The sequence below is a fragment of the Puma concolor genome, chromosome C1 (assembly GCF_028749965.1).
Source record: "Puma concolor isolate L17-30 chromosome C1, mPumCon1.1.hap2, whole genome shotgun sequence".
Taxonomy (NCBI): Eukaryota; Metazoa; Chordata; class Mammalia; order Carnivora; family Felidae; genus Puma; species Puma concolor.
The window spans coordinates 178,109,110-178,134,751 of NC_141674.1; the positions used below are offsets into that span (position 1 = coordinate 178,109,110).

The following is a 25,642-nucleotide window of genomic DNA, read 5'->3' on the forward strand; positions in this document are numbered from 1 at the left end:
ACCATACTTCACACAACAGCAAAACTGATTGTTTTAAAATGTGAAGCAAATATTAGGCTCTTGCTTTAAAACCCCCTGGTTATTTCCCTGTGCATTCATCCTGTCCTAAAGGGTGATCTGGCCCCTACTTAACTCCCTTTCTTGTTTCCCTTTTCTACTTAGTAACTATGCTACACCCACAGTGACCATTCAGTTCTTTCTGTTACTTCTGCCTGAAATCCTTTTCTTACCCTATGATCTTTGCATTATTTCTTATTTAAATTGAAACTTAAATGTCACCTTGAAGAAGCTTTCCCTAACCACACAATCACTCTCTATCTTGTTGCCTAGTTTAATTTTGCACACTATTACTTACTGAAATTTTCTTTGTCTTTTTATGTTTTGTTTCTCTGCACTAGAATAGAATATAAATTTCACAAGAACAAGGATGTTGTTTGTCTTATTCTTCTCTGTGTGTAGAACCTACAATAATGACTAACATAATTTGTGCTTCATATGTGAGTAAATGAGTAATAAAAAGAATATCAATTTTCTGCCTTCTCTCTTGCCAGAAATAACAGGTTTTCTGCTTCAGGGTGTATCATGGTAAAATGTATGGCTTTCTCTTCACAGGGAGAAGCAGTGCGTCTATCTAGACAGTTGCCGATGTACTTGTCAAAAGAGGATATCCAAGACATTATGTACAGAATGAAGCACGAATTTGGAAATGAAATTAAAGGGTGTGTTCATGGTCGCCCATTTTTTCATCATTTAATCCATATTCCAGAAGCTACCTAATTAAATATGTTTAAGAAATTTGTTCCTATTAAAATTGATAATAAAACGAGTCAGTTTTAAACCATCTTTGTATTATCATGTATTAAATGGTTATTTTATAAGTGAGGATTTACTGACTTGCATATTGAAAAAGGATTCGGGGCGCCTGGGTGGCGCAGTCGGTTAAGCGTCCGACTTCAGCCAGGTCACCATCTCGCGGTCTGTGAGTTCGAGCCCCGCATCAGGCTCTGGGCTGATGGCTTGGAGCCTGGAGCCTGTTTCCGATTCTGTGTCTCCCTCTCTCTCTGCCCCTCCCCCGTTCATGCTCTGTCTCTCTCTGTCCCAAAAATAAATAAACGTTGAAAAAGGATTCAAAAACTGGAAAACTTAAATAAACTAACATTGACTGTTCATTTTATTCTGAAGAACCAGCTGTCATAATAATTATTGGTTGTAAACCCCAAACTCCAAATACCTAGTATTCTTGGGTGGTTGATTTACTAAGGGCTGTGGACTAAATCATGTCCCTAAAATTTATATGTTGAAGTCCTAACCCCTAGTGTGATGGTATTTGGAAATAGGGTCTTTTAGGAGGTAATTAGGTTTAGATGAAGTCCTGAGTAAGGGCCCTCATGGTAGGATTAGTGCCCTTATAAGAAGAGACACCAGAGCTTTTGCTCACCCTCTCCTTTTCTCCTACCAACCCCCATGTGAAGATACAGTGAGAAGGTGGCCCTTCATGATCCAGTAATAGAGATCTCACCACAAACCATGCTGACACCTTGACCTTGGACTTCTAGCCTCTAGAACTGTGAGAAAATAAATGTTGTGCTTTTAAGCCACCAGTCTAATGGTATTTTGTTATGGCAGCCTGAGTGGACTTTTACACTGGGTCAGTGCCATGCAGAGAGAAATCACACAGACTGAGCTGGCATATCTGACAGAAGTTATCAATGTTGTTTAAAGTATGATGGGGAGACGGAGTGGGAGAAAGTGAGAAAATGAAGTTTAGAGGAAAAGAAGTTTAGCTTTCAAAATCCTGCCATTTACCTTTATTTTGGGGTAACAGTTTAGAAATTGCTGTCTCTTAAATGGAAATTATTGGGTTTTGGGGTCAACATTTGTCAGAGAACATGGGAAGATCCAGAGATTTAACAAAATTTAGGTTAACATTCATTGTGTTTGTGGCCTTTCAAAAACTAGATCCCCCAGTGCACCAAAACACTTAATTTGCAAAAAATTCGTTTTATAAAGTAAAATGTTCTATACTGGATACATGATCTCCGTATTCCATATCATCTCAAGTTTAAATTTTTTTTTAATTTTTTTTAACGTTTATTTTTTTGAGACAGAGAGCATGAATGGGGTGGGTCAGCGAGAGAGGGAGACACAGAATCCGAAACAGGCTCCAGGCTCCATGCTCCCAGCTGTTGGCACAGAGCCCGACATGGGCCTCGAACTCACAGACCATGAGATAATGACCTGAGCCGAAGTTGGACGCTCAACCGACTGAGCCACCCAGGTGCCCCTAAAAAACTTTTTTTTAATTTTTATTTTTTTTGAGAGAGAGTGTGAGCATGGAGGGGCAGAGCGAGAGGAGACACAACTAAAAGCAGGCTCCAGGCTCTGAGCGTCAGCACAGAGCCAGGTGTGGGGCTCCAACTCACAAACCGTAAGATCATGACCTGAGCTGAAGTCAGACGCTTAACCAATGGAGCCACCCAGGCGCCCCAAAAAGTTTTAAATTTTTTTTTAAATTATTTTTCTAAGCAAAGATCACAAAGACCTTGCCTCATGTTTTATTCTAAATTTTTTTTTTAACCTTTTATTTGTTTTTGAGACAGGGAGAGACAGAGCATGAACAGGGGAGGGTCAGAGAGAGAGGGAGACACAGAATCCGAAACAGGCTCCAGGCTCTGAGCTGTCAGCACAGAGCCCGACGCGGGGCTCCAACTCACAAACCGTAAGATCATGACCTGAGCCGAAGTCGGCTGCTCAACCGACTGAGCCACCCAGGTGCCCCAAGAAGTTTTAAATTCTTAAGACCCTTGTGTTAAGAGGTACAAATTGTGATACCCTAGAAATCTACCTGGGTACAAATTGTGATACCCTAGAAATCTACCTGTAGACAGTCCTTTTTTCCTGCTAGCACAGTCCTCTTACCCATAACCTAAATAGTATATATTTTTTCCATTACCTCCTTTCAAAGTTTGGGGCCCCTCTCTAGGAGACATTTCTGGTAGTAATCCTTTTTTTTTTTTTTTTTTTTTTAATTTTTTTTTTAAAAATTTTTAACCTTTATTGACCTTTGAGACAGAGAGAGAGCATGAACAGGGGAAGGTTCAGAGAGAGAGAGGGAGACACAGAATCTGAAACAGGCTCTAGGCTCTGAGCTGTCAGCACAGAGCCTGACGCAGGGCTCGAACTCACGGACTGTGAGATCATGACCTGAGCAGAAGTCGGACGCTCAACCGACTGAGCCACCCAGGTGCCCCGGTAGTAATCCTTTTTAAAACACTGGGTAAATTGAAGAAAGAGAGAAGCCTACAGAGACATAAAAGATGAAATTTGCATCATACATTTGTACCAGCACATGTATGTAAGCAAAATTTAGTACTCATTTTGTAGCTGATAACAGTCAGTTGTTGCAACAGGTCCTACAATGGCCTCTAAAACAAAGCTTTTTCTTTGCAGTTATGGGTCATGCCCGATGAGACTAGTAGTAATGACGGCAGGTATTTATTACCTATTTGCTAGATACACTATGCACTTACCTTGTATGATCTCATTTAATCTTCACAACAAATTTAAGATTGTAAGTACTATTGAGACTCTAATCCTACCACTATTACACATCCTGCCATGAGAAATGGCCCTCAAGAGTCATTAGGGACAACAAAAACATAAGGGGTAAAATGAAAACTATAAAACATTTCCTGGCGCTGCTGTAAGGAATGCTACATCACCTTTGGGCTGCAACGCTTTCTCAGCGAGTCTGGTGGGTGGGATCCGGGTTGGTCCAGAAGAGGCCCCTTCTCTGGGCATCTTAGGAGTCTGCGGAAGCCCCGCCCCAACGCACTGCCGGGCTTCCTTCCCCATCCCCCACAAGCCCTTGCGGCTGCCTTGGCACCACCGGACAAAATGGCGGGAGCGGGTGGCAGCGACGGCCAAGCCCTGGCTCCCAGGATGGAGGTAACGGCTGATGCATTTTGGTCAGCTGGCGCTAGGCATTACGGGCAAGGGGAGGAGATCTAGAGAGAAAGAAAGGCCCACCCCAAATGGCCCATTTTTCTCACTAGCTTGCGGTTTGGCCGCGGAGAGGGACGACCCTCAGGGAGTGAATTCTTAAAGTGCTCTTGAGACCCAAGGGCTTAGTTTAAGATCCCACCCAGAGCTGGAGCGCAAAAGTGACGCCAAAGCCATGCAGAGGCGAGGCTTGCAGGCCTCCCTTGCTTGGCCCTTTTGCTTTGAGGGTAGCCACGCGTGGTCCGGCAGTGCCTACGACGTTTAGTTTAACCTGAAAAATGTTAGGCCCTAATTCAGATGGACAGGTTTTTGTTGTTATTTTCACTGGCTATTTGATTCTCTGTGATCTTATGCACATTTTCTGGCTAGAAATTGCCAACTATCTCACCAGCAGCCTGCATTTCTTAAGTAAAAATGTAAATATGACCTATTTATTGGGCCCCCAAATTTTGACCCACTAACTTAAAAACCAAAGTTGCCGGGCAAATTAAAATACCAATAATATTAAGGTATTTAAATGAATTAGACTTATTCTTGGAATTGGAGCATTCTAGATTGACTATGGCAAACCAGTGTTGGTGGATTCATAGTTAATAAATAAATAAATCTTTGAGGTGGCCTAATCCAACCCAATTTTGCAGACAAATAATTAAATGATCTAGTACTGTACTAGTTCTACCTCAAATGTCATTACCATAAACAAAACAAAGAAAGGTAAGTAGTGAAAGAAAAAATAAATTTGTACTGCAAAGCCAAATAAAAACTGATTTGATATTGTTAATTACTTCCTATCATAAGCATCAATAATTAAGAATTAACTGTTACCTTGGTCTAGATCTGTTGGTTGATCTCAACCTAAACTTAAAAATTTTTTAATATTCTAAACCTTTACTGTTTCCAGTAATACTAACAACACACCACTTAACTCTCACCACTATTGCCTTGAGATTATTTTCTCTGCTTATTTTTTATTACACTTTTTATTACTCCTTAAGCCACTACAGATTCATGTAAGGATACTTTTTCTAGTTTTTAAACTCCTGTCCCAGTGGTTATCAAATTTGAGCCACACAAATTGGAACCACTACCCTATCCTATATCAGAGCTCTCCCAACAATCTCAAGTTCATTCCTTTTAGCTCCTTATTTTTTCATCTCTGTAGTAAAGATGTTGAACTTGACCCCCAAGTACACAATCATTTCTAACATTCTATGATTTTGTTTCTTTCTATGTTGTCTTGAATGTTCATTAGCAGGACCTGGAATAACCTTGTTGCAGTTACTTAATTGAGTTAATCCCTGTGTTACTATTGACCATATTTAAGTACCTCTGAACTAGCCCACTTTTTCCATAAAATATTTTAAATTAATCAGTGGCAGGGGTGAGTGGAATAGATTTCTTCCACCCTACTCAAAGTGGACTAGAAATCACTCAACAAATTCCTCCGTCTCTAATCGTATATTCATTTCCTTGTTTTTTCAATAACATTTACCAAGTGTCATGCTCAGTGCTGAAAAGAGAAGACATTCTTTGCCCTCTAGAGGAGAAAAACTATTGCAATCTAATATGATGAATGTTAGGAGGATATGTAGTATATACTACAGGAGTTTAAAGGGGCACCCACTTCAACTTGGAGAAACTAGTAAGCTGAGCCTTGATAAAGAATTAGCTGGGAGAAGAAAGAAAAGAAGGGTATTTCAGGCAGACGGTACAGCATGTGCCAGTGCATTGATGAATGCAAGGAATTCTACATCATTGGATCTTGAGTAAATGGAGATTTGATTAGAATAATAGGCAGTACCTTGATCATAAAGGGTCTGAGGCCTCTAAGGATTTGGGAAATTTTATCATAAGTGTTGTGAAAATCCATTAAATTTCAATGCAGGTAAGTACACAGTAAGGTTCAGAAGACTTTAGCCAAGTTAAAACCAGATAGAGCAAGTTAGCGGGCTACTTCAGAATTCAGACAATGTGAGTGATCAAATGAAAAGAGATAAAGGTTCTGTGGAGGCTAACAGAGTCTATTTGACAGGTATTGAGGCCCTCATAGCCTTGTGGGGGTTTTCAGTTTGCCCCCACATGGGATGATGCCATAATAGAATTAAAGTGGAAAAGAAGTCTCTCCTCATTTGGCTAATTTATGGTGATAACATTACTAGAAGAATGGAGGCTCCTTTGGCTTTCCTTCCTACACTAAGAAGTCAGAGTAATTTCAGCTAATCGTTCTGAGTTTCTCACGGACTAGGAAAATCATTCAGTATCTTTTTAAAAATGAAAAAAAAAAATTTTAATGTTTTATTTATTTTTGAGAGCAAAAGAAAGAATGGGAGCAGGGGAGGGAAAGAGAGAGGGGGAGACACAGAATCCGAGGCAGGCTCCAGGCTCTAAGCTGTCAGCACAGAGCCTGATGCAGGGACTAAAACTCACGAGCTGTGAGATCATGACCTGAACCAAAGTCGGATGCTTAACCAAATGAGCCACCCAGGCACCCCCCTTTTTAAAAAAATCATTAGATCAGGTGTTTAAGTTGTAATCTAGGCTTGTAGCTGGGGCCTTTTGGAAATCAACCTAAAGTTTCTAGTTGTTCCTTAAATGAAATAGTTTTACTTATAAAGGACTTCAATAATTCAAATATAATTTCCTAGAAAATTTACGTTCAGATGATTAGCAAAACAAAATAATAGTTGTCAAATTTAAAATTATATTTAATGCTGAACTGATTTGATTTTGAAGAACTCTCTCATAGGCATTTTATGTTTTATAATTTAGATCATAGAAATGAGTGATGAGTTAAGCAAGCAAGAAATTGTGAATGGATTGAATATATTTTTGGAAGAAAATGGTATGTTTTCAAACGTTTATTCCTTTAAAAGACATTTTTGGTTTTAAATTTGCTTTCATTTTATCTAAAGATGTTAATAAATAACAGCAAGTTAACTTGCAGGACAATGATCCTATTCTGCCCCAAAATATATTTTAAGTAATTCACTAATAATAATATCAAAAAACATTTCTGTGTGTCTTTATATATAAATAGCTAAATGTACATAAGTTCCTTATTACCCATTTTTAAGTTCCTTGCACTTTTTTGGATCTGTCTCCTTAGCTTCCCTAATTACATAAAAAGAACTATCATAGATCAAACATTTTCCCACATACATAGTGACGATCCTTGATGTCCCACATAAAAAGTAAGATTCCCCTCCATACATGTAGTTTCTAATTTGTCAAAGATTTTTTATAGGCACAATCAGATTGTAGCTACTTTTTCCACTTAAAACCAAAATTGAATGTACAATACTTCTCTGCTTCCAAAGTTGGAAGAAGGATACTTCATATTTTCTAGATTTCTTCAGATGAGAAGTTTAACAATGCCCTGTATATACTAGTGTAAGAGTATGGCCCCAAGTCAATACTTCTCAAAACTTTACTGTGCATTTGAATCTTTTGGACATCTTCCTAAAATTCATGTCTGATTCAGTAGTTCTGGAGTAGGATCTGATATTTTCACATTTCTACTGGCTCAGATAGTCTAGAGTAGGATCTGATATTCTGCATTTCTCACATTTCTATTTGTTAACACAATTTATGTGCACTGGGTTAATAAGAGTGCATATAATCCTTTGGCTAAATGCTAGATTCTTGAAATAGAATACAGATACATTTTTTAATACAAACATATACTGAAAATCAAATAATCAGAATTATGACTCTGTTTATGGTTCTCTATTCTCAATTTCCATTGGGAAGTTGGATTTAGATTTTCTTATGGGACATCATTCTTTATTTAAGAAGTTGGACTTCTATATTCTCAGAAATGTTACTGAGGTAGCTGGTTCCAAAATGGCCCCCATCACCTCTTAAGAGGTGAAGAATGTTCCTCCACTTCTTTGAATCTGAGCTAGTTTATGATTACTTTGGCCATTAGATTATAAGTGACACTATATGCCTTCTAAGACGAAGTCATAGAAGCTTCGTAGCTTTCCTGCAGGCTCGCTTGAAACAGCTTCCCTGGGGAACTCAGAAGAAGTCATTCTTTCTACTTTGAGTCTGTTTTAGAAAACACAAGCTAGCCAGGTGGAGAAAAGATGCTTGACTACTTTTTTCCCAGTTGTTGAACCATCCTAAGCTCAGGTGTCAGACATTGAGGGAAGATGCCTTCAGATGTCTCTAGCCTCAGCTATCATCTGTTTACAACTATATGAAACACCCCCAGTGAGAACTGCCCAGCTGAGCTCTTCAGCCCTCAGAACCACAAAAGATAAATTGTTAAACCACTAAGTTTTGAGGTGGTTTTTAAATTTTTTTTTAATGTTTATTTATTTTGAGGGAGAGAGAGACAGAGTGCGAGCAGGGGAGGGGCAGAAAGACAGGGAGACACAAAATCTGAAGCAGGCTCCAGACTGAGCTGTCAGCACAGAGCCCGCGCGGGACTGGAACTCATGAAATGTGAGATCCTGACCTGAGCCTAAGTCAGACACTTAGACGACTGAGCCACCCAAGCGCCCCTGAAGTGGTTTATTATACAGAGACAGAACACTTACATTATGCCAGTTTGAGGAGACTTATTAAAATGTTCTGTTGATCTTTCAGAAAATGATCAATATAGGAGTTGCAAATTCATCTGAAATTTTCATACAAAATATTGTAGTCTTTTTTAATATAAATTTATTTATGAAATATCTGGCATTTTAATTTCTTCTCATAAAAATGTTCTAGCATTAAAGAATTTATATTTATGTTTTATGATCATGCTTTTGAGATTGGAGATAATACTACTTTTGAGGATTATTTAAATATCTGATTTTCAGCTCTTCCACATATCATGAGAATTTTCCATTTTCACCTGTCCATGTTGTCACCTATCCATGGGATCAAACTATGAGTGAGAAAAAGATTAATATTGTTTACTGAATATTAACTTTTCTTTTTTCTTTGATTCATGCTATGATTTGTCTATATATTGCTCTCCACAATAGTTTCTTAAAGGAATCTCCTTTGGGCACTTTACCACTTTCATAAAGAATGATTTTAGTGACATTTTAAATTTATTCACTCCATTTTCATCAGACATCTGTCATAAAGCACCTTAGGGAATTCAAGACCCAGAGGGATTCAAAATTAAATAAAACATAATCTCTGCCTTTAGGAAGATTTGGTCTATTAAAAGAGAATAGTCCACAAATAACTCTATTAGAATCAATATTTTTGAATGAGAGGAATAAAAATGCAGGGAAGTTCAGAATAAATGAAAATCACATCAGTAAGGGTGATCAGCTTCACAAAGAAAATTGCACAGCTGGGCTGTGGGCCTGGGAATTTATCTTGTTGGCATGGTTTTTTGTTTGCTTTATTTTTTCCCACTTCTCACTTTTATTTTTATTTTTATTTATTTTTTTTTAACGTTTATTTATTTTTGGGACAGAGAGAGACAGAGCATGAACGGGGGAGGGGCAGAGAGAGAGGGAGACACAGAATCGGAAACAGGCTCCAGGCTCTGAGCCATCAGCCCAGAGCCTGATGCGGGGCTCGAACTCACGGACCGCGAGATCGTGACCTGGCTGAAGTCGGACGCTTAACCGACTGCGCCACCCAGGCGCCCCCCCACTTCTCACTTTTAATGAAATATTTTCACATTCTTTCATCATGGGTTATATTATGTTGAGTATACTTTTAACATAATTTTTATTCCATTTATTTAAATTTTAAAAAAGCAGTTCACCCATTTTTCCAACTCCCCACCCCTAGCCTCTACAACCACCAATTTGCAATCTGTACCTATTAGTTTTTTAGATTCCACATATAAGAGATCATATGGTATTTATCATTCTCTGACTTATTTCACTTAGCATAATACCTTCTAGGTCCGTCCATGTTATTACAACTGCCAAATGTTACAAATGTTTTTTATGGCTAAATAATATTCCATTATATATATAAACCACAATTTTTTTATCCATTCATTCATTAGTAGACACTTAGGTTGCTTACATATTTTGGCTTGGTAAATAATGCTACAGTGAACATGGGGGTGCATATATCTTTTCAAATAAGAGTTTTATTTTTGAGGGGATATATACCCAGTATAGGGATTGTTGGACCATATGGTAATTATATTTTTAATTTTTTGAGGAATCTCTATACTGTTTGCATGTGGTTGTACCAATTTACATTCCCATCAGCAGTGCACAAGGGTCCCCTTCTCTCCACATCCTTGCCTACACTTGTTATTTCTTGTCTTTTTGACAACAGCTATTCTAATAGGTGTGAGGTGATATCTCATTGTGGTTTTTATTTGCATTTCCCTGATGATTAATGGTGTTGAGCATCTTTTCATGTACACGTGAGCATCTGTATGTCTTCTTTGGAAAAATGTCTGTTCAGATACCCTGCCCATTTTTTAATTGGTTTGTTTGTTTTTTAAAGGAAAAAAAATTGGAACAGGAAAGAAAAGGTGACTTGAACACTGTTTATTTCCAAAAAGGACTTGCAATGATTACCATTAAAGAACAAATAAAATGAGATCAAAACCATTAACATAGATGAAGACATTCAAATTAAATAGTAAAGGAAAAAGAAAGTGAAAGAATACAGAAAAGACAAGATGAAAATGCTCTCTGGGTGGAGAGCACAGCCAGAGTCAATAGGAAGAAAGGAAGAGGCCTCGGGTTGGAGGGAACCTGTCTTGTTTGATCACTGCCAAAGTTCTTCCCTTTCTCCTCCTCACCCATACCTTATAGGACTCTGCACTAATAATTAATCCCAGTGCCTGGACATCCTTCAGCTGGCCAAAATCTCCTCTGTGTGTGTGTGTGTGTGTGTGTGTGTGTGTGTGTGTTTTCCAAAACAGTGAGGTAAACTCTAAACCCTAGCACTTATTTTGTTTGCCATTTATTTAATGCTTAGTATACTTAGTATTAAAGTCACTTAGTATTGTAATTTTTCTTGGGTATAATTTTATCTCTGCCTATCTTTATCACCTAGCATGGTGCCTAACCCACAAAGCAATCTATAATTATCTGTATATTTGAATGATGACATTTTATTTAGCACACTCTCCCTTTAATTTCAAGTCTGGAGGTATTGACAAACCAATACTATTCTTAGTCCCCATCCAAAGGAGAGTCCTAGGAAATAAGATTAGAGGTTCATTTGGAAGCAAATTTTGAAGGGCCTTGAATATCAGGCTAAATATTTTCAACTTTAGTAAGAGCAGCTAAAAATTTTTAAGCAGGGAAGTAACATAATCAGAACTGTGTGTTAAGAATATTAATTTAAGGGGCGCCTGGGTGGCGCAGTTGGTTAAGCGTCCGACTTCAGCCAGGTCACGATCTCGCGGTCCGTGAGTTCGAGCCCCGCATCAGGCTCTGGGCTGATGGCTCGGAGCCTGGAGCCTGCTTCCAATTCTGTGTCTCCCTCTCTCTCTCTGCCCCTCCCCTGTTCATGCTCTGCCTCTCTCTGTCCCAAAAATAAAAAATAAAAAAAAATTAAAAAAAAAATGTTGAAAAAAAAAGAATATTAATTTAAAACATGTTGAAAATGAATTGGAATGGATAAGAATAGAGATGAGGAGGTTAGTTGAAAAAAATCACACTGCAAAATTCCATTTACATTATATCTTAAGTGTCTTAGTAATCTCATGTTCATTGTGTTCATTCAACATAGAAGAAGTTTCTTTAGAAGAGCTTGAAGAATTTGACATTCTTGAGGTATAAAAATACATTATTCAAAACTTAAATTCAATCAAAGTAAATTTTAAGGCATATATTTTTATTTTGTATTTTTCAGTTCTAAATGATTCTTTTTTTTTTTCAAAACTTTATTTTATTTTATTTTTTTAGTAATCTCTATACCCCATGTGGAGCTTGAGCTCATGACCCGAGGTCAAGAGTTGCATGCTCTTCTGACTGAGCCAGCCAGGAACCCCTTCATTTTTCAGTTCTAATATTTGCCAGTAAAATGTGTTCATTAGTGACTCTGGATGATGATCAAACCATACTTAACAAGAATGTCGAGTTCATGGTGCACATGGACAAAAAGATGCTTTAAATTCATTTAATTTACCTTGATTTTCATAATAGCAAATTTCTGATGTTTTGCCTGGGGGAAATGTATATTTTATTATCCTTCTCTATAGCCTTTCTGGGCTCCATATTCTTATTGTAGTCTCTGTACTTTCTCCTGAATTCTACAGAGGCCTGAATATTTCCAGATCACCTCTTGTTTGTTCTTTTCTTTCCCAACTACCAATTATAGTTACTGTCTTAATTTGGTTGATCTTGGCCAATTGTTAAAAAGAATTAGATTGAAAGGGACTTGTATCAATGTGAATGATATAAAGATACATTCTATCATAACGGGAGAAAAACTATGGTGTGGATGACTAGGATATTTGGATTTTAAAATGAATCAGTTGCCCTGAAATTAATCTCTATAAATAATTGAATTTCAGGCAATTTAGGGATATACATTTTGGGAGAGAATTGCATACTCTCATATACATGTTAAGCCTGATCCTAATATGCATTTTTCTTTTCCCCAAAGGAGGAAGAAACAGAAACTATAAGTGAAGATGGTTGTTCAAAAGAAGCACATGATATGTCAGTGAAATACACAAATTTCTTTAAAACCGATAACTTTTATTCAAATATAAGACATATATGTCCTATATTTATGAATCACCAGTAGTGTAGAATGTGGGCCTTTGAGTTGGAAAGCTTCAGGTTTAAATTCCAGCTGTATCTTTTATTAGCTCTGTTACTGTAGACTATTCAACTTCTATGTGCATCCTCTGTGTTGTATAGGGAAAATAATTTACTTTGCCAAGTTTTGTAAAGACAAAATAAGGGAAATGTAAAGCAACTAGTACAATACCTAGGACATGGTAGATACTCAGTGAATATGAGTTCACATCCCTTGTTCTTTTGTCCTATTTCTTAAGGGAATATAACAGTTAAAAACCAAAGCATTTTATTTATTTTTTGCCTGTTTGCCTTGCCCCTGCCTCCTTCCTTCCTTCCTTCCTTCCTTCCTTCCTTCCTTCCTTCCTTCCTTCCTTCCTTCCTTCCTTTTTTTAAAAAGTATTTTAAAAATGCTTAATCTTTCACTGTGCACCAAAGTATAACAAATGTATATCATTTTTGGTAAGTAACTCATCATGACAGTATCTTAGAGTCAGAAACCATTAATGATTAGATGCTGACAATAATTTGATAGTATGAATTTACAGTTAATTTTCTACTAAGCTAATGAAAGAGAGCTCCTGTGTAGTTAAAAATAATTTATATTTTCATTGAAGTTTGCTGTACTATATGGATATTTTTGGTCTGATTATTCCTAACTCTTCAAAGAAAAGAAGAACATTTTGAAGGTACATTTCAAGCATCTCTGGAAATGTATTGAATTTCTTTATCTTTTTCTTCTCAAATTCTTCTCTTACTGATAACTCCATTTTAGAAACAGATTGCATCAACTCTCAATGACATAAAGTATCTTTCTAAGCCAGATCTGAAACCACTGTCACTGTAATAACCTACTTGGGGTGCATAAGTTTTATATATTTCCGGGAGCAAATCAACAATTCATGAAAGCTCTTCTTCCAGCTTCTCCTTGTTTTGCATAAGCAGATCATCTTTATTTCAACAAAATGCTTTAATTGGGTGACAGTGTTGAAGAATTTAAAAGTTACATGTAACCTAGAGATTGTACCAAATCTTTTGAACTCAGAATGGAATGAAGTAGAAAAGTGAGAGTAGGGACTAAAGCTCTCCAAGGGTTCAGGGTAATAATAAAATAGTTAAAATTAATTCAAAACTTATATTTACTAGATACTATTCTAAGCCCTTTGTATATGTTTTCTTTTTTAAGATTTATTTATTTTAGAGCACAAGCAGGGAAGGGGCACAGAGAGAGGGGGACAGAAGATCCAAAGCGGACTCTGCACTGACAGCAGTGAGCCTCATGTGGGGCTCAAACTCACAAACCGTGAGATCATGACCTGAGCTGAAGTTAGACGCTCAACCGACTGATCCTCCCAGGCACTCCAAGCCCTTTATATATGTTAACTCATTTAGAGAACTAGACATTGCCTGAATTGTAAGTACAGCTTTTAGGTGACTTGAAGTGAAAATGAGGACTGCTTAAAAAGAAAAAAAAAAGAGGCATCCCCACAAACATATTTTTCCATCTGTTTCCATCTTTTCTTTCACATACACATTATATATACTTCATTTTATATGTTGTCTTCTCCATCTTTTTTGTGTGCCCACACACTTCTCTGTTCACATGTTTTGTCTTATGTATATATATATGCTTTTAGCACACATGCATCTGTATACATATAATCACTATTGCACACTGCGTTCAATCTCCCAAGTCAGGAATATGGCAGCTGTTTTAACATCTCCATGATCATCTTGTCCGTTCTACCTCCAAAAAGCTCTTGAATTGCTTCACTCATCAAAACTACTGTCCTAGTCCAAACTCTAATCACTTTTGGCCTCAACCATATTGAAAGACCTCTTTTTTTCTTTAGTCCTACCTACTTATTCATATTTCCTGTTGCTACCAAAGACTCTCAAATACAAATCTAATCAAACCATTCTTCTTGCTTATAATCATTGTTATAAATCAAAATTCTTAGTATGATGTATCAAGCACGTCATAGCCTGGCTTCTATATTTTCAGTTCATTTCCAATCATTTTTTTCTCTTCTACCCCAAGTTTTGACATGCTAAATTGCTTGACATTTTCTAAAATACTCGTTGGTTTTCCTGCTTTTCTACACATTCCTCTCTTTAGAATATCTGTCTCCCAACTTTCTGCTACCTGTTACCTCCTGCTCTACTCTATCCCAGGTCAGTTCAGAGTCACCCATCAAACTTTGATTTATCCTACAACACTCAAAATTAATGTTAATTCTTGAGAATTAATTCTTGATCTTCTTGAGCAAATTGAGCATTCTCTCCTTATTATGTTTTCATAGCATCTTGTACCTATTTTACCATCCTTGCCACCTCACCTATTTTCACATTATACACTTCTTTATATATAGTTCCTCTCTCTGAATATATATTTCCTCCTTTTTTACATGACCTTCCTTTTTTTTCTACTGTATAAAAATATATAGGTTTCTAAATACGTCAATATTGTTTACATGTATAATTTTATAATATATAAGATAAAAATTATGTGTCCATCATCCCCACCAAATTTTGACACCTGAAGGACAAGCCATATTTTGTTTTTATCTTTTTTTTTTTTTTTTTTTTTTTTTTTTTTTTTTTTTTTTTTTTAAATTTTTTTTTTTTCAACGTTTATTTATTTTGGGGACAGAGAGAGACAGAGCATGAACGGGGGAGGGGCAGAGAGAGAGGGAGACACAGAATCGGAAACAGGCTCCAGGCTCTGAGCCATCAGCCCAGAGCCCGACGCGGGGCTCGAACTCACGGAGCGCGAGATCGTGACCTGGCTGAAGTCGGACGCTTAACCGACTGCGCCACCCAGGCGCCCCTTGTTTTTATCTTTAGAGGCTTTAAAACATCCTGGTACACTGGAATCACTAAATGAAATTTATTTATTTATTTTACAGTTATTTGTTAAGGGCTTTTATATACCAGGAGTGTTTTAGATGCTAAGAAATAGAGAAAAAACCACACCAAAGCTCTGGCCTTCAGAGACTTTATACTCTATGCTTAATGATCGTCTTAATCAATTGATGTAAATTTCCTAAACCCACATCTTCAAGTACAGAAAATATACAATTATTAAGCAGAGATTTTAGTGAAGTCATTTACTTATGTCACTTTACAAATTAATCTGAATTATTATATTCTAAATGTTAATCTGAATTAATGCTATTCCATTTTTTTAATAGTGTAAGGACACCTCAAAAAGAGTCCCTCAGGAGTATCTCATCAATGACAGATGAAGAGGTTAGGATTAAATTAACTAAGAAATTTGTCAACTTTAGTAACTAAATGAAAAGAAAGTAAAATTTTACCACTAATTAATTATTAATAACATATTAATGATTTTATTAATAATTAGTGTTATAAGAATTTAAGCTACTCTCCTGACATTTTTTTAGAATCTCAGGTAATCTCCTTTTTTTATGTGTTTGTGTATTTGTAAACATATTGTCTGTGTCACAAAATGAGAACAGCCTTAAATGTATGTATATACAGTTGACACAGGGATTATTTACTACTGCGTTGTGGTGCCTCAAGGAGGCTGCCAGAAGTTCTCTTCAACTTCATATTTATTTATGAGTTAATTCAAACATACCAGAATATAATAGACTTTTATGCTCACCATTTAGGTTTAATCAAGTTAGCCCTATTTTCTTTAAATTCAAGGATCTAAAGTGTGGTCCTTGGCCTAGCAGCATTAACATATCACCTGGGAGTTTATTAGAAATGCAGAATCTCAGCCTACCCCCCCATTCCCAACCTATTGAATCACAATTCTGTGTTTTAACAAAATTCCTTAGCTATTTGAAACTTTGCTGTAAATCCTTTTTTTTTTAACTTTTTAAATTATTTTTCAACGTTTATTTATTATTGAGAGACAGAGAGACACAGAGCATGAGCAGGGGAGGGGCCGAGAGATGGAGAGACACAGAATCTGAAGCAGGCTCCAGGTTCTGAGCTGTCAGCACAGAGCCCAACGCGGGGCTCGAACTCACAAACCACGAGGTCATGACCTGAGCTGAAGTCGGATGCTTAACCAAGTCGGACGCTTACCCGACTGAGCCACCCAGACTCCCTGTAAACCCTTTTTAAAAAAAAGGTTTATTTAATTTTGAGAGAGAGAGAGAGCGTGGGAGGTGCAGAGAGGTCAGGGGCAGAGGATACAAAGCGGGCTCCGTGCTGTCAGCGCAGAGCCCAATGCAGGGGTCAGACTCAGAACTGTGACATCATGACTTGAGCCAAAGGTGAGCCGCTCAGCTGACTGAGCCACCCAGGTGTCTCTTCTGTAAATCCTTTTTAAAAGGAAGATATAGTTTTGTTGATGGTTTCCTTTGCAGTGCAGAAGCTTTTTATCTTCATGAGGTCCCAGTACATTTTTGGTTTTAATTCCCTTGCCTTTGGAGATGTGTCAAGTTAAGAAATTGCTGTGGCTGAGGTCAGAGAGGCTTTTTCCTGCTTTCTCCTCTAGGGTTTCTATGGTTTCCTGTCTCACATTCAGGTCCTTCATCCATTTTGAGTTTGTTTTTGTGAATGGTGTAAGAAAGTGGTCTGGTTTCATTCTTCTGCATGTTGCTGTCCAGTTCTCCCAGCACCATTTGTTAAAGAGATTGTCTTTTTTCCATTGGATATTCTTTCCTGCTTTGTCAAAGATTAGTTGCCCATACTTTTGTGGGTTCAGTTCTGGAGTCTCTGTTCTATTCCATTGGTCTATGTGTCTGTTTTTGTGCTGATACCATGCTGTCTTGATGATTACAGCTTTGTAGTAGAGGCTAAAGCCTGGGATTGTGATGCCTCCCGCTTTGGTCTTCTTCTTCAGTATTACTTTGGCTATTCAGGGTCTTCTGTGGTTTCATACAAATTTTAGGACTGCTTGTTCTAGCCTCGAGAAGAATGCTTGATAGGGATTGCATTGAACGTGTAGATTGCTTTGGGTAGTATTGGCATTTTAACAATATTTATTCTTGCAATCCATGAGCACAGAATGTTTTTCCATTTCTTTATATCTTCTTCAATTTCCTTCATAAGCTTTCTATAGTTTTCAGCATACAGATCTTTTACCTCTTTGGTTAGGTTTATTCCCAGGTAGTTTATGATTCTTGGTGCAATTGTGAATGGGATCAGTTTCTTTATTTGTCTTTCTGTTGCTTCATTATTAGCATATAAGAATGCAACTGATTTCTGTACATTATTTTGTATCCTGCGACTTTGCTGAATTCATGTATCAGTTCTAGCAGACTTTTGGTGGAGCCTGTCGGGTTTTCTATGTATAATATCATGTCATCTGCAAAAAGTGAAAGCTTGACTTCATCTTTGCCAAATTTGATGCCTTTGATTTCATTTTGTTTTCTGATTGCTGATGCTAGAACTTCCAACACTACATTAAACGGCAGCGGTGAGAGTGGACATCCCTGTCATGTTCCTGATCTCAGGGGGAAAGTTCTCAGTTTTTCCCCATTGAGGATGATACTAGCTTTGGGCTTTTCATAAATGGCTTTTATGATGTTTCAGTATGTTCCTTCTATCCCGACTTCCTCGAGGGTTTTTATTAAGAAAGGATGCTGAATTTTGTCAAATGCTTTTTCTGCATCAATGACAAGATCATATGGTTCTTATCTTTTCTTTTATTAATGTGATGTATCACATTGATTGATTTGCGAATATGGAACCAGCCCTGCAGCCCAGGAATGAATCCCACTTGATCATGGTGAATAATTCTTTTTATATGCTATTGAATTTGATTTGCTAGTATCTTGTTGAGAATTTTTGCATCCATATTCATCAGGGATATTGGCCTGTAGTTCTCTTTTTTTGCTTGGTCTCTGTCTGGTTTGGGAATCAAAAAAAGATATTTGCAAATGATATATCAGACAGAGGGCTAGTATCCAAAATCTATAAAGAGCTCACCAAACTCCACACCCAAAAACCAAATAATCCAGTGAAGAAATGGGCAGAAGACATGAATAGACACTTCTCTAAAGTAGACATCCAGATGGCCAACAGGCACAGGAACAGATGCTCAACATCACTCCTCATCAGGGAAATACAAATCAAAACCACACTCAGATACCACCTCACGCCAGTCAGAGTGGCTAAAACGAACAAATCAGGAGACTGTAGATGCTGGCAAGGATGTGGAGAAACAGGAACCGTCTTGCACTGTTGGTGGGACTGCAGACTGCTACAGCTACTCTGGAAAACAGTGTGGAGGTTCCTCAAAAAATTAAAAATAGACCTACCCTATGACCCAGCAATAGCACTGCTAGGAATTTACCCAAGGGATACAGGAGTGCTGATGCATAGGGGCACTTGTACCCCAATGTTTATAGCAGCACTCTCAACAATAGCCAAATTATGGAAAGAGCCTAAATGTCCATCAACTGATGAATGGATAAAGAAATTGTGGTTTATATACACAATGGAGTACTACGTGGCAATGAGAAAGAATGAAATATGGCCTTTTGTAGCAATGTGGATGGGACTGGAGAGTGTTATGCTAAGTGAAATAAGTCATACAGAGAAAGACAGATACCATATGTTTTCACTCTTATGTGGATCCTGAGAAACTTTAAGCCATGGGGGAGGGGAAGGAAAAAAAAAAGAGAGGGAGGGAGGGAGGGAGGCAAACCATAAGAGACTCTTAAAAACAGAGAATAAACTGAGAGTTGATGGGGGGCGAGAGGGAGGGGAAAGTGGGTGATGGGCATTGAGGAGGGAACCTGTTGGGACGAGCACTGGGTGTTGTATGGAAACCAATTTGACAATAAGTTTCATATTTAAAAAAAGAGGAAGATATATATCCAGCAAAACTTGCTCCCCTCCCATGCTATTCACTTCCCTCTCTCACAACAGGTAATAACTATTCTAAAGTTGATATGTATCCTTTTTGTCCATAGTTTAAATTTTTATCACATAGTTTTGTATCACTAATTACACACATGCACACAGACTTTTTAAACTTTATATAATATATAAATGCAGAGTTTTTTCTGCAACCTTTTTCACTTGAACGGTATTTTTGAAGTTTATCCACGTCAGTCAGGAAATTCTTACTTGCCCCAGTGTTAACAAGATTTTCTCTCATGTTTTCTTTCAACAGTTCTTCTACTTTGTTTTTCATACTTATTAGAGTCACCAGAAATTAAAAAGATGATTTTATTGAGGGTATTGCAGGAGTGACAACATTCATTAGGAACATCTCAAAAGAAGGGGACCTGAATTTTATAAAGGCAGGTAAACAAGGAAGTTATAGTCACTGAGGAAGGGTAGAAGTGGGTCATATCTAGCAATAAGTTAGAACAGAGTGATCTTTTGTAGTTAATTGGTTCTGGAAACACAAAAAAAGTGGAGGGATTTTTCAACTACCACTCCTTTCAGAGAACACGGGGTTCAGCTAAAGTTCAACATTGCCACACTTAAGAATTGAGTTCATCTAGAATTTATTTTGTATGTATTCAAATATTTTTTATCATACAGATTATCAGTTTTCAGTTATCCTAATGATATTTATTACTGAGGCATATCCTACCTCCACTGATTTTTGAATTCCCTATTCTATTTCATTGGTTTTGTTTGTCTTAGAGTTAATACACAGTTTTTAATTATTACAGCTTTAGAAAATAAATCTGTTACAAATGTTCTTGAAAAGAACATCCATTTGTTGAGTGCGGATTTATACACACACACACACATACACACACACTACACACACCCTTTCATTAGATCAGCTGAGGCTTGTTAATTGTGTTAACACAAACATGCATGAACTTTTGTTTTTTTGTTAGATATTGAGTACTGAAAGAGGATGTTAAAATGTTTTACTGTGATTGTGGATGTTTTTACTTTTGGTTCCAGTGGAAGGTTTTTGTTTGTTTGTTTTGTACTCATTTGAAAGTTACACTCTGGTTTTGTTTTGGTTTTATCCCCATTAAGTGCCTAGGGACCATGCACATTTAGATATTTAGTAAACCATGTTTATGACTTGGAGCAGAGGATGTAGCTGAAAATGCAGACTTGAAATAATTGCGTAAGTGAAGCCTCTGGTGTAGATAAGTTATTCAAAGAGCATACTGAGAGGAAGAAAATTTAGAACTACATTTATTTATACATTTATTTAGAAAATAAGAATGGAATCCTGAGCAACACTAATATTTAAGGAACAGGATGAGCCCATCTATATTGTTGAGATGAGGCAACCAAAAAAAAAAAAATGTTGCAGAGGCAGGGGAGATCAAGCAACAGTCATCCCAAAAGCCAAGGGAAATGATAACTTCAGGAAGAAGGGTAAAGTCAGTATTAAATGCTCAGGAGAGGTCAAATAAGACAAGGATTGCAGAATATCCTTTAGTTTTAATAGGTTAGAGACCATTGGTGAACTTAGCAGGAGTACTTTCAGTAGACCAGAAAGAATGTATATCTTATTTTAGAGGGTTGACAAGTTTATGAGAAAAGAAGAGTGTACACCTGAAGCATAATATAATGAGGATAGAGTGTGTTAGCCAAAGTAGGACACGAAGCCAAGTGAGAATTTTTGTTTTAAATATACTAAAAAAAAAAAAAAACAAACACACCCTTGAACATGTTTATATATTAGGAAAGAGGCATAGAGAAGAATGTGTAAAAGTACAGAAGAGAGGGAATCATTAACAGAATACGATAGACATAGGATCCAGCAGGATAGGAGGAAATAAAGATAGGAACTGATGGAGGGAATGGAGCATTAGGACCACTTTCTAGTGGAGGTCAGGTACACACCTTAGCTCTGTTTAATTGCAGAGTGATATACGTCATCTAGTACCTTTAATTTTGGGAAACATTTTAACTGCTGGTAGAAGAAGAACAGATTTCATCTTTTCTTCATTTTCTTCATGTCTGTCTAGCTTCTTGCGAGTGCTTGAAACTATTTCTCACTGCAAGGAATGGAGACTTCCCTTTAGACCTCAGACATATAATTCCAAGAAATTTGGATATTCTTCTCATAGACCATGATTCAGTGTGCCCATGTACATGAAAGTTACATTAGTTCTAGAGGATACCATTTACTGATTTTTCTTTGTCGAGAACTGGGGCATGGATATATATGTGTGTGTGTGTGTGTGTGTGTGTGTGTATATATCCCTGCTTCTGAAGGGTTAAAGATCTTCTGAGCTGCCAGTGTATTATCATCACCTATTTTTCATGTCAGGATGATCTGGGATTTCCTTGGAGACTTTTTCTTTTTCCTTTGTCTTTTTTTTTTTTTTTTTTTTAAGTAGGCTCCATGCCCACTGTGGGCCCCAGTTCAGGGCTTGAATCACAACCCCTGAGATCAAGACCTGAGCTGAGACCAAGAGTCAGACACAACCGACTGAGCCACCCAGGTACTCCACTTGGAGACTTTTAATTCAAAGAATTTATAGGATCCTGTAATGTAGCTACATTGTATCTACAGTGTCAGTTTTGCATAATTGTTCCACCTTTTCCAATTTGAATTTTTTTTTAATACGGCAAGGAAAAGGAAGCAGAGCAGAAGCTTATCTGTGTTGTTTTATCTAGGTCAACTTCCTCAGAGTTACATATCATTTGAAATAAACAGGTCTTTTTTGTTCACTTCCTGCTCTAAGCGTATCTAAAAAGTTTCTTACATTGCCTCGATAGTTTTCATAAATCAGTTCTCATTCTGGGCTGACTTCAAAGACTCAGTTTTTACAGATTAGTAGTATCACTGCTGTAAATCTGAGCAGTTTACAAAGTACTTTCATATGAATGAGCTTAATCATTCTGTTTTATGTTCATTTCTGTCCTTCATATAGATTCTTGGAAAATATTAAGTCATATGTTTCCTGAGCCATGACATTATTATTTTTATTGAGATCATTGGTAACTATATTGTCAGAAATAGGGTAATAAGTGGATTTTTTGCATCCACTCTTTTTTTTATCTATAATTGTTCAAGGGTCTTTGACCATGGATTCAAACCTATTTGTATAATAATTTTGAAATATTTTTTTTCTATGGTCCAAGCTGTGTGTTTTCCTTTGTTTGGCTATTGCTCTTTCTCAACCCTGGTATCTGTGAATCTACTGTCTCTCTTTTTTATTCATCTATTACCCCATTGTCTATTACCTTCATTCTCTCTCTCCTTTATAACCTGTTATTATAAAAGCATTATCTGTATTTGCTTCTCTCCTTTTTACCTCCTGTTTGTTTTTTAAATTAATTTGTGTAAGTGTTGCTATTCATTTTAGAGAAGGTGAAAAATTCAAAACCAAAAGGGAAAAGGTTACCTAAATTCCTACCCAGGCCCAATTTCTGTTCTTTTAAAAGGTCTTTTTTTTTTTTTTTTTATGCACATAGACAGCATTCATGAAATTAAAATAATATTAAACATGGGGGTCTATGTCTTGCTTCCCTGATCAGTAATCATGAACACATTGTCGTATCAGTAAATATGTGTTGCCATTTCAGTTACCAGTTCAGTAAATATGTGTTTACCATATCAGTAAAGATTTGTGTTACCATTTAAATCATAGCATAGTATATCATATAGATTTGTGTGAACTTATTTAAACAATATCGAATTGTTGCATTTTTGTTTGCTTCCAGTTATTTCTCTCCATTATAAACAATGCAGCCCACAAACTTTTTTTATAAAAATATGTGCCTATTTATTTGCTTAGGATAAATTTGTAAGATGTGCAATTTTTACACCTAAGAATATGACTATTTTAAAAAGATGTTTTATACGTTACCACATTTACTCCCAGAAAAGATGGTAGTAGTTAACTCTCACATCAGCAGTAATTGTCAGTGGAGATTTTACCACACCTTTGCCAATGCCAGTTATCTTTGCTCATCAGGCAAGTAAAATATCTTGCTGTTATTTTAGTATGCATTTTATTGATTACTAGTGAATATGAAATATTTTTGTATGTTAATTGAGCATTCTGTGTCTTCTTTTGTGAATGCCCTGTTCTGTTTTTTACCAATTTCTTTTTCTATTTAGAGTACCAGTAGTTTTATTATTTATAAAACTACTCTGCTGGAGAGAGTAAAACTTTGTTCTATTTTGTTGAAAATAATATTACCGGTTTATTATTTGTATTTAACTTGATGGTAGTATATTTTGCCACAGAGATGTTTTAGGGTTTTATGTAATCAAATATTGTAGAGGCTTTTTAAAATTTTTTTCCCTTGGTATTCTAACAAAAATAATCACAATTAAAAATTATATAAATGTATATTATTATTTTTTTCTGCTACTTTTACATTATTAATGAAAATCTTTATGAAAATTCATTTGGTATGAGAAATGACATGGATATCTACTTTTCTTTTCTAAAATGTTAGCCATTTGTCTCAATAATTCATGTTTACCTGAAATGCCTAGATCATATGCTAAATTATTATGCACTCAAGCATATTAGCTCTATGCCCTTGATTAAATTACTTAACCTCTGCGCTTTTTTTATCCATAAAATGGAGATAATAAATTTTTTTCAAGAGCTAAATATGTCATTAAATCAAATGTAAATATGAATAAGACATATATACCATTTAACACATTGATTAACTCATACTATATGCCCAATAAATGAGTTGTTATTATTTTTGGTTAGCGTTGTTGAGTCTATTTTGTTATCAGATCTAAACTTTTTATAATTATTGCAATATGAGAAATTTTAATACATGGTAGGCCAAATTTTCCATCTTTATGATTCTTTGAAGTCTAAGAGATTATATTCATCTTAATCTGTGAAAATTGTATATTTCTTTACTATTCTCTACATATCATATAGATATCTGACTATTCTAAATACTGTTCTTAATTATTTTATCTGTTGTTTTTCCTGAGAATTATTACTAGGAATATTGTCTTTAGTTATCTTTTGTTTCCAATGTAACTACAGTTTCTTAAACTTATAAAATATTTTATTCATTTTCAGAGACTTAATATGAGAATTAAGAAGTTTGGTATAATTACAAATGAAGAATTCAGAAAACCACCAGAAAATTCTTAGTAATTCCTGCCTTTCTAATCTAAAAAGTCTTTTTTTTAATGCAAAATCTGAAATACTTGCTACATGATAGTTGCATAGTTAGAAATTTCTCAAAAAGCTTTTCTTTATTTTTTCCTTAAAGCTTTGGATTCAATATGTCAACTGGTATGTACTGTCACTATTAAAAGTGAGTGCTTTCAAAATGTTAAAGTAGACATGTGTAGGACATAAACACAATTTATAAGTAATAGGTATCAGAATTATCTTTTTCTTCGTTCAGCCATGGAAAGTCCATACTTTGGTGTTCAACTTTTGCTATCTCTTTTATTCATGACCCAAAATTTTTGTTTGAATTTAGTCAGTAGGGAAGACCAACAATAGGAAGGATATCAGTTTTCCTGCACATCTTAGCAGCACATATTCTCTTCCCTTTTCCTTGTTCAAGTGCATTAAATAAAAATGATTCTTTGTTAATTATTTCTTAAGGAGATGATAAGATAAACTGAAGAGAAAGAAACTAATAATTGGGGAGTGAGGAAGGAAGGAAATAGCATGGTTTAATAGAATTATATTACAAGGTACTGTAAAATAGGTTTTTTTAAGGATCTTGAGTATAAGAAAAACTGGAAGTGTAAACTATAGAGGAAACATTTATAAATGGAAGATCAGCAAATAAAAGTTGAGCAAGATAGCTGCATATGTTACATAACTATATATTGTGTTGCATAATTTTCTTTGAAAGATACAAAAACTTTACATACATAATATATTACTGGGTTTAATTTTAATTATTGTGGGAGGTTATATAGGATAAGTTTAATCCAAAATAATAGAAGAGGGATGCCTGGGTCACTTAGATGGTTAAGCATCCGACTCTTGATCTTGGCTCAGGTCGTGATCTCACAGTTCCTGAGATTGCATCCAGTTCTGTGCTGACAGCACAAAGCCTGCTTGGGATTCTCTCCCCCTCTCCCT

The 25,642-nt window shown here is 36.2% G+C and overlaps 1 protein-coding gene and 1 long non-coding RNA gene across 10 annotated transcripts in view; both read left to right on the plus strand.

Annotated features, from left to right (window-relative positions):
* The window catches only part of PMS1 (PMS1 homolog 1, mismatch repair system component), a 99,603-nt gene extending 98,762 nt beyond the window's left edge, over positions 1-841 (plus strand). For all 9 annotated transcript variants that reach the window (XM_086719127.1, XM_086719133.1, XM_086719131.1 and 6 more), the window contains one exon: positions 613-841. In XM_086719127.1, coding sequence (XP_086575253.1) covers positions 613-777 — 165 coding nt within the window. In that variant the 3' untranslated portion in view covers positions 778-841. The remainder of the gene's footprint in view (positions 1-612) is intronic.
* Positions 842-3,131: 2,290 nt separating this feature from the next.
* LOC147578595 (uncharacterized) lies at positions 3,132-24,673 on the plus strand. Its single transcript, XR_015254317.1, has 3 exons — positions 3,132-3,948; positions 6,772-6,844; positions 24,614-24,673. It is a non-coding gene; the product is annotated as an uncharacterized LOC147578595 (long non-coding RNA).
* The last annotated feature ends 969 nt before the right edge of the window (positions 24,674-25,642 follow it).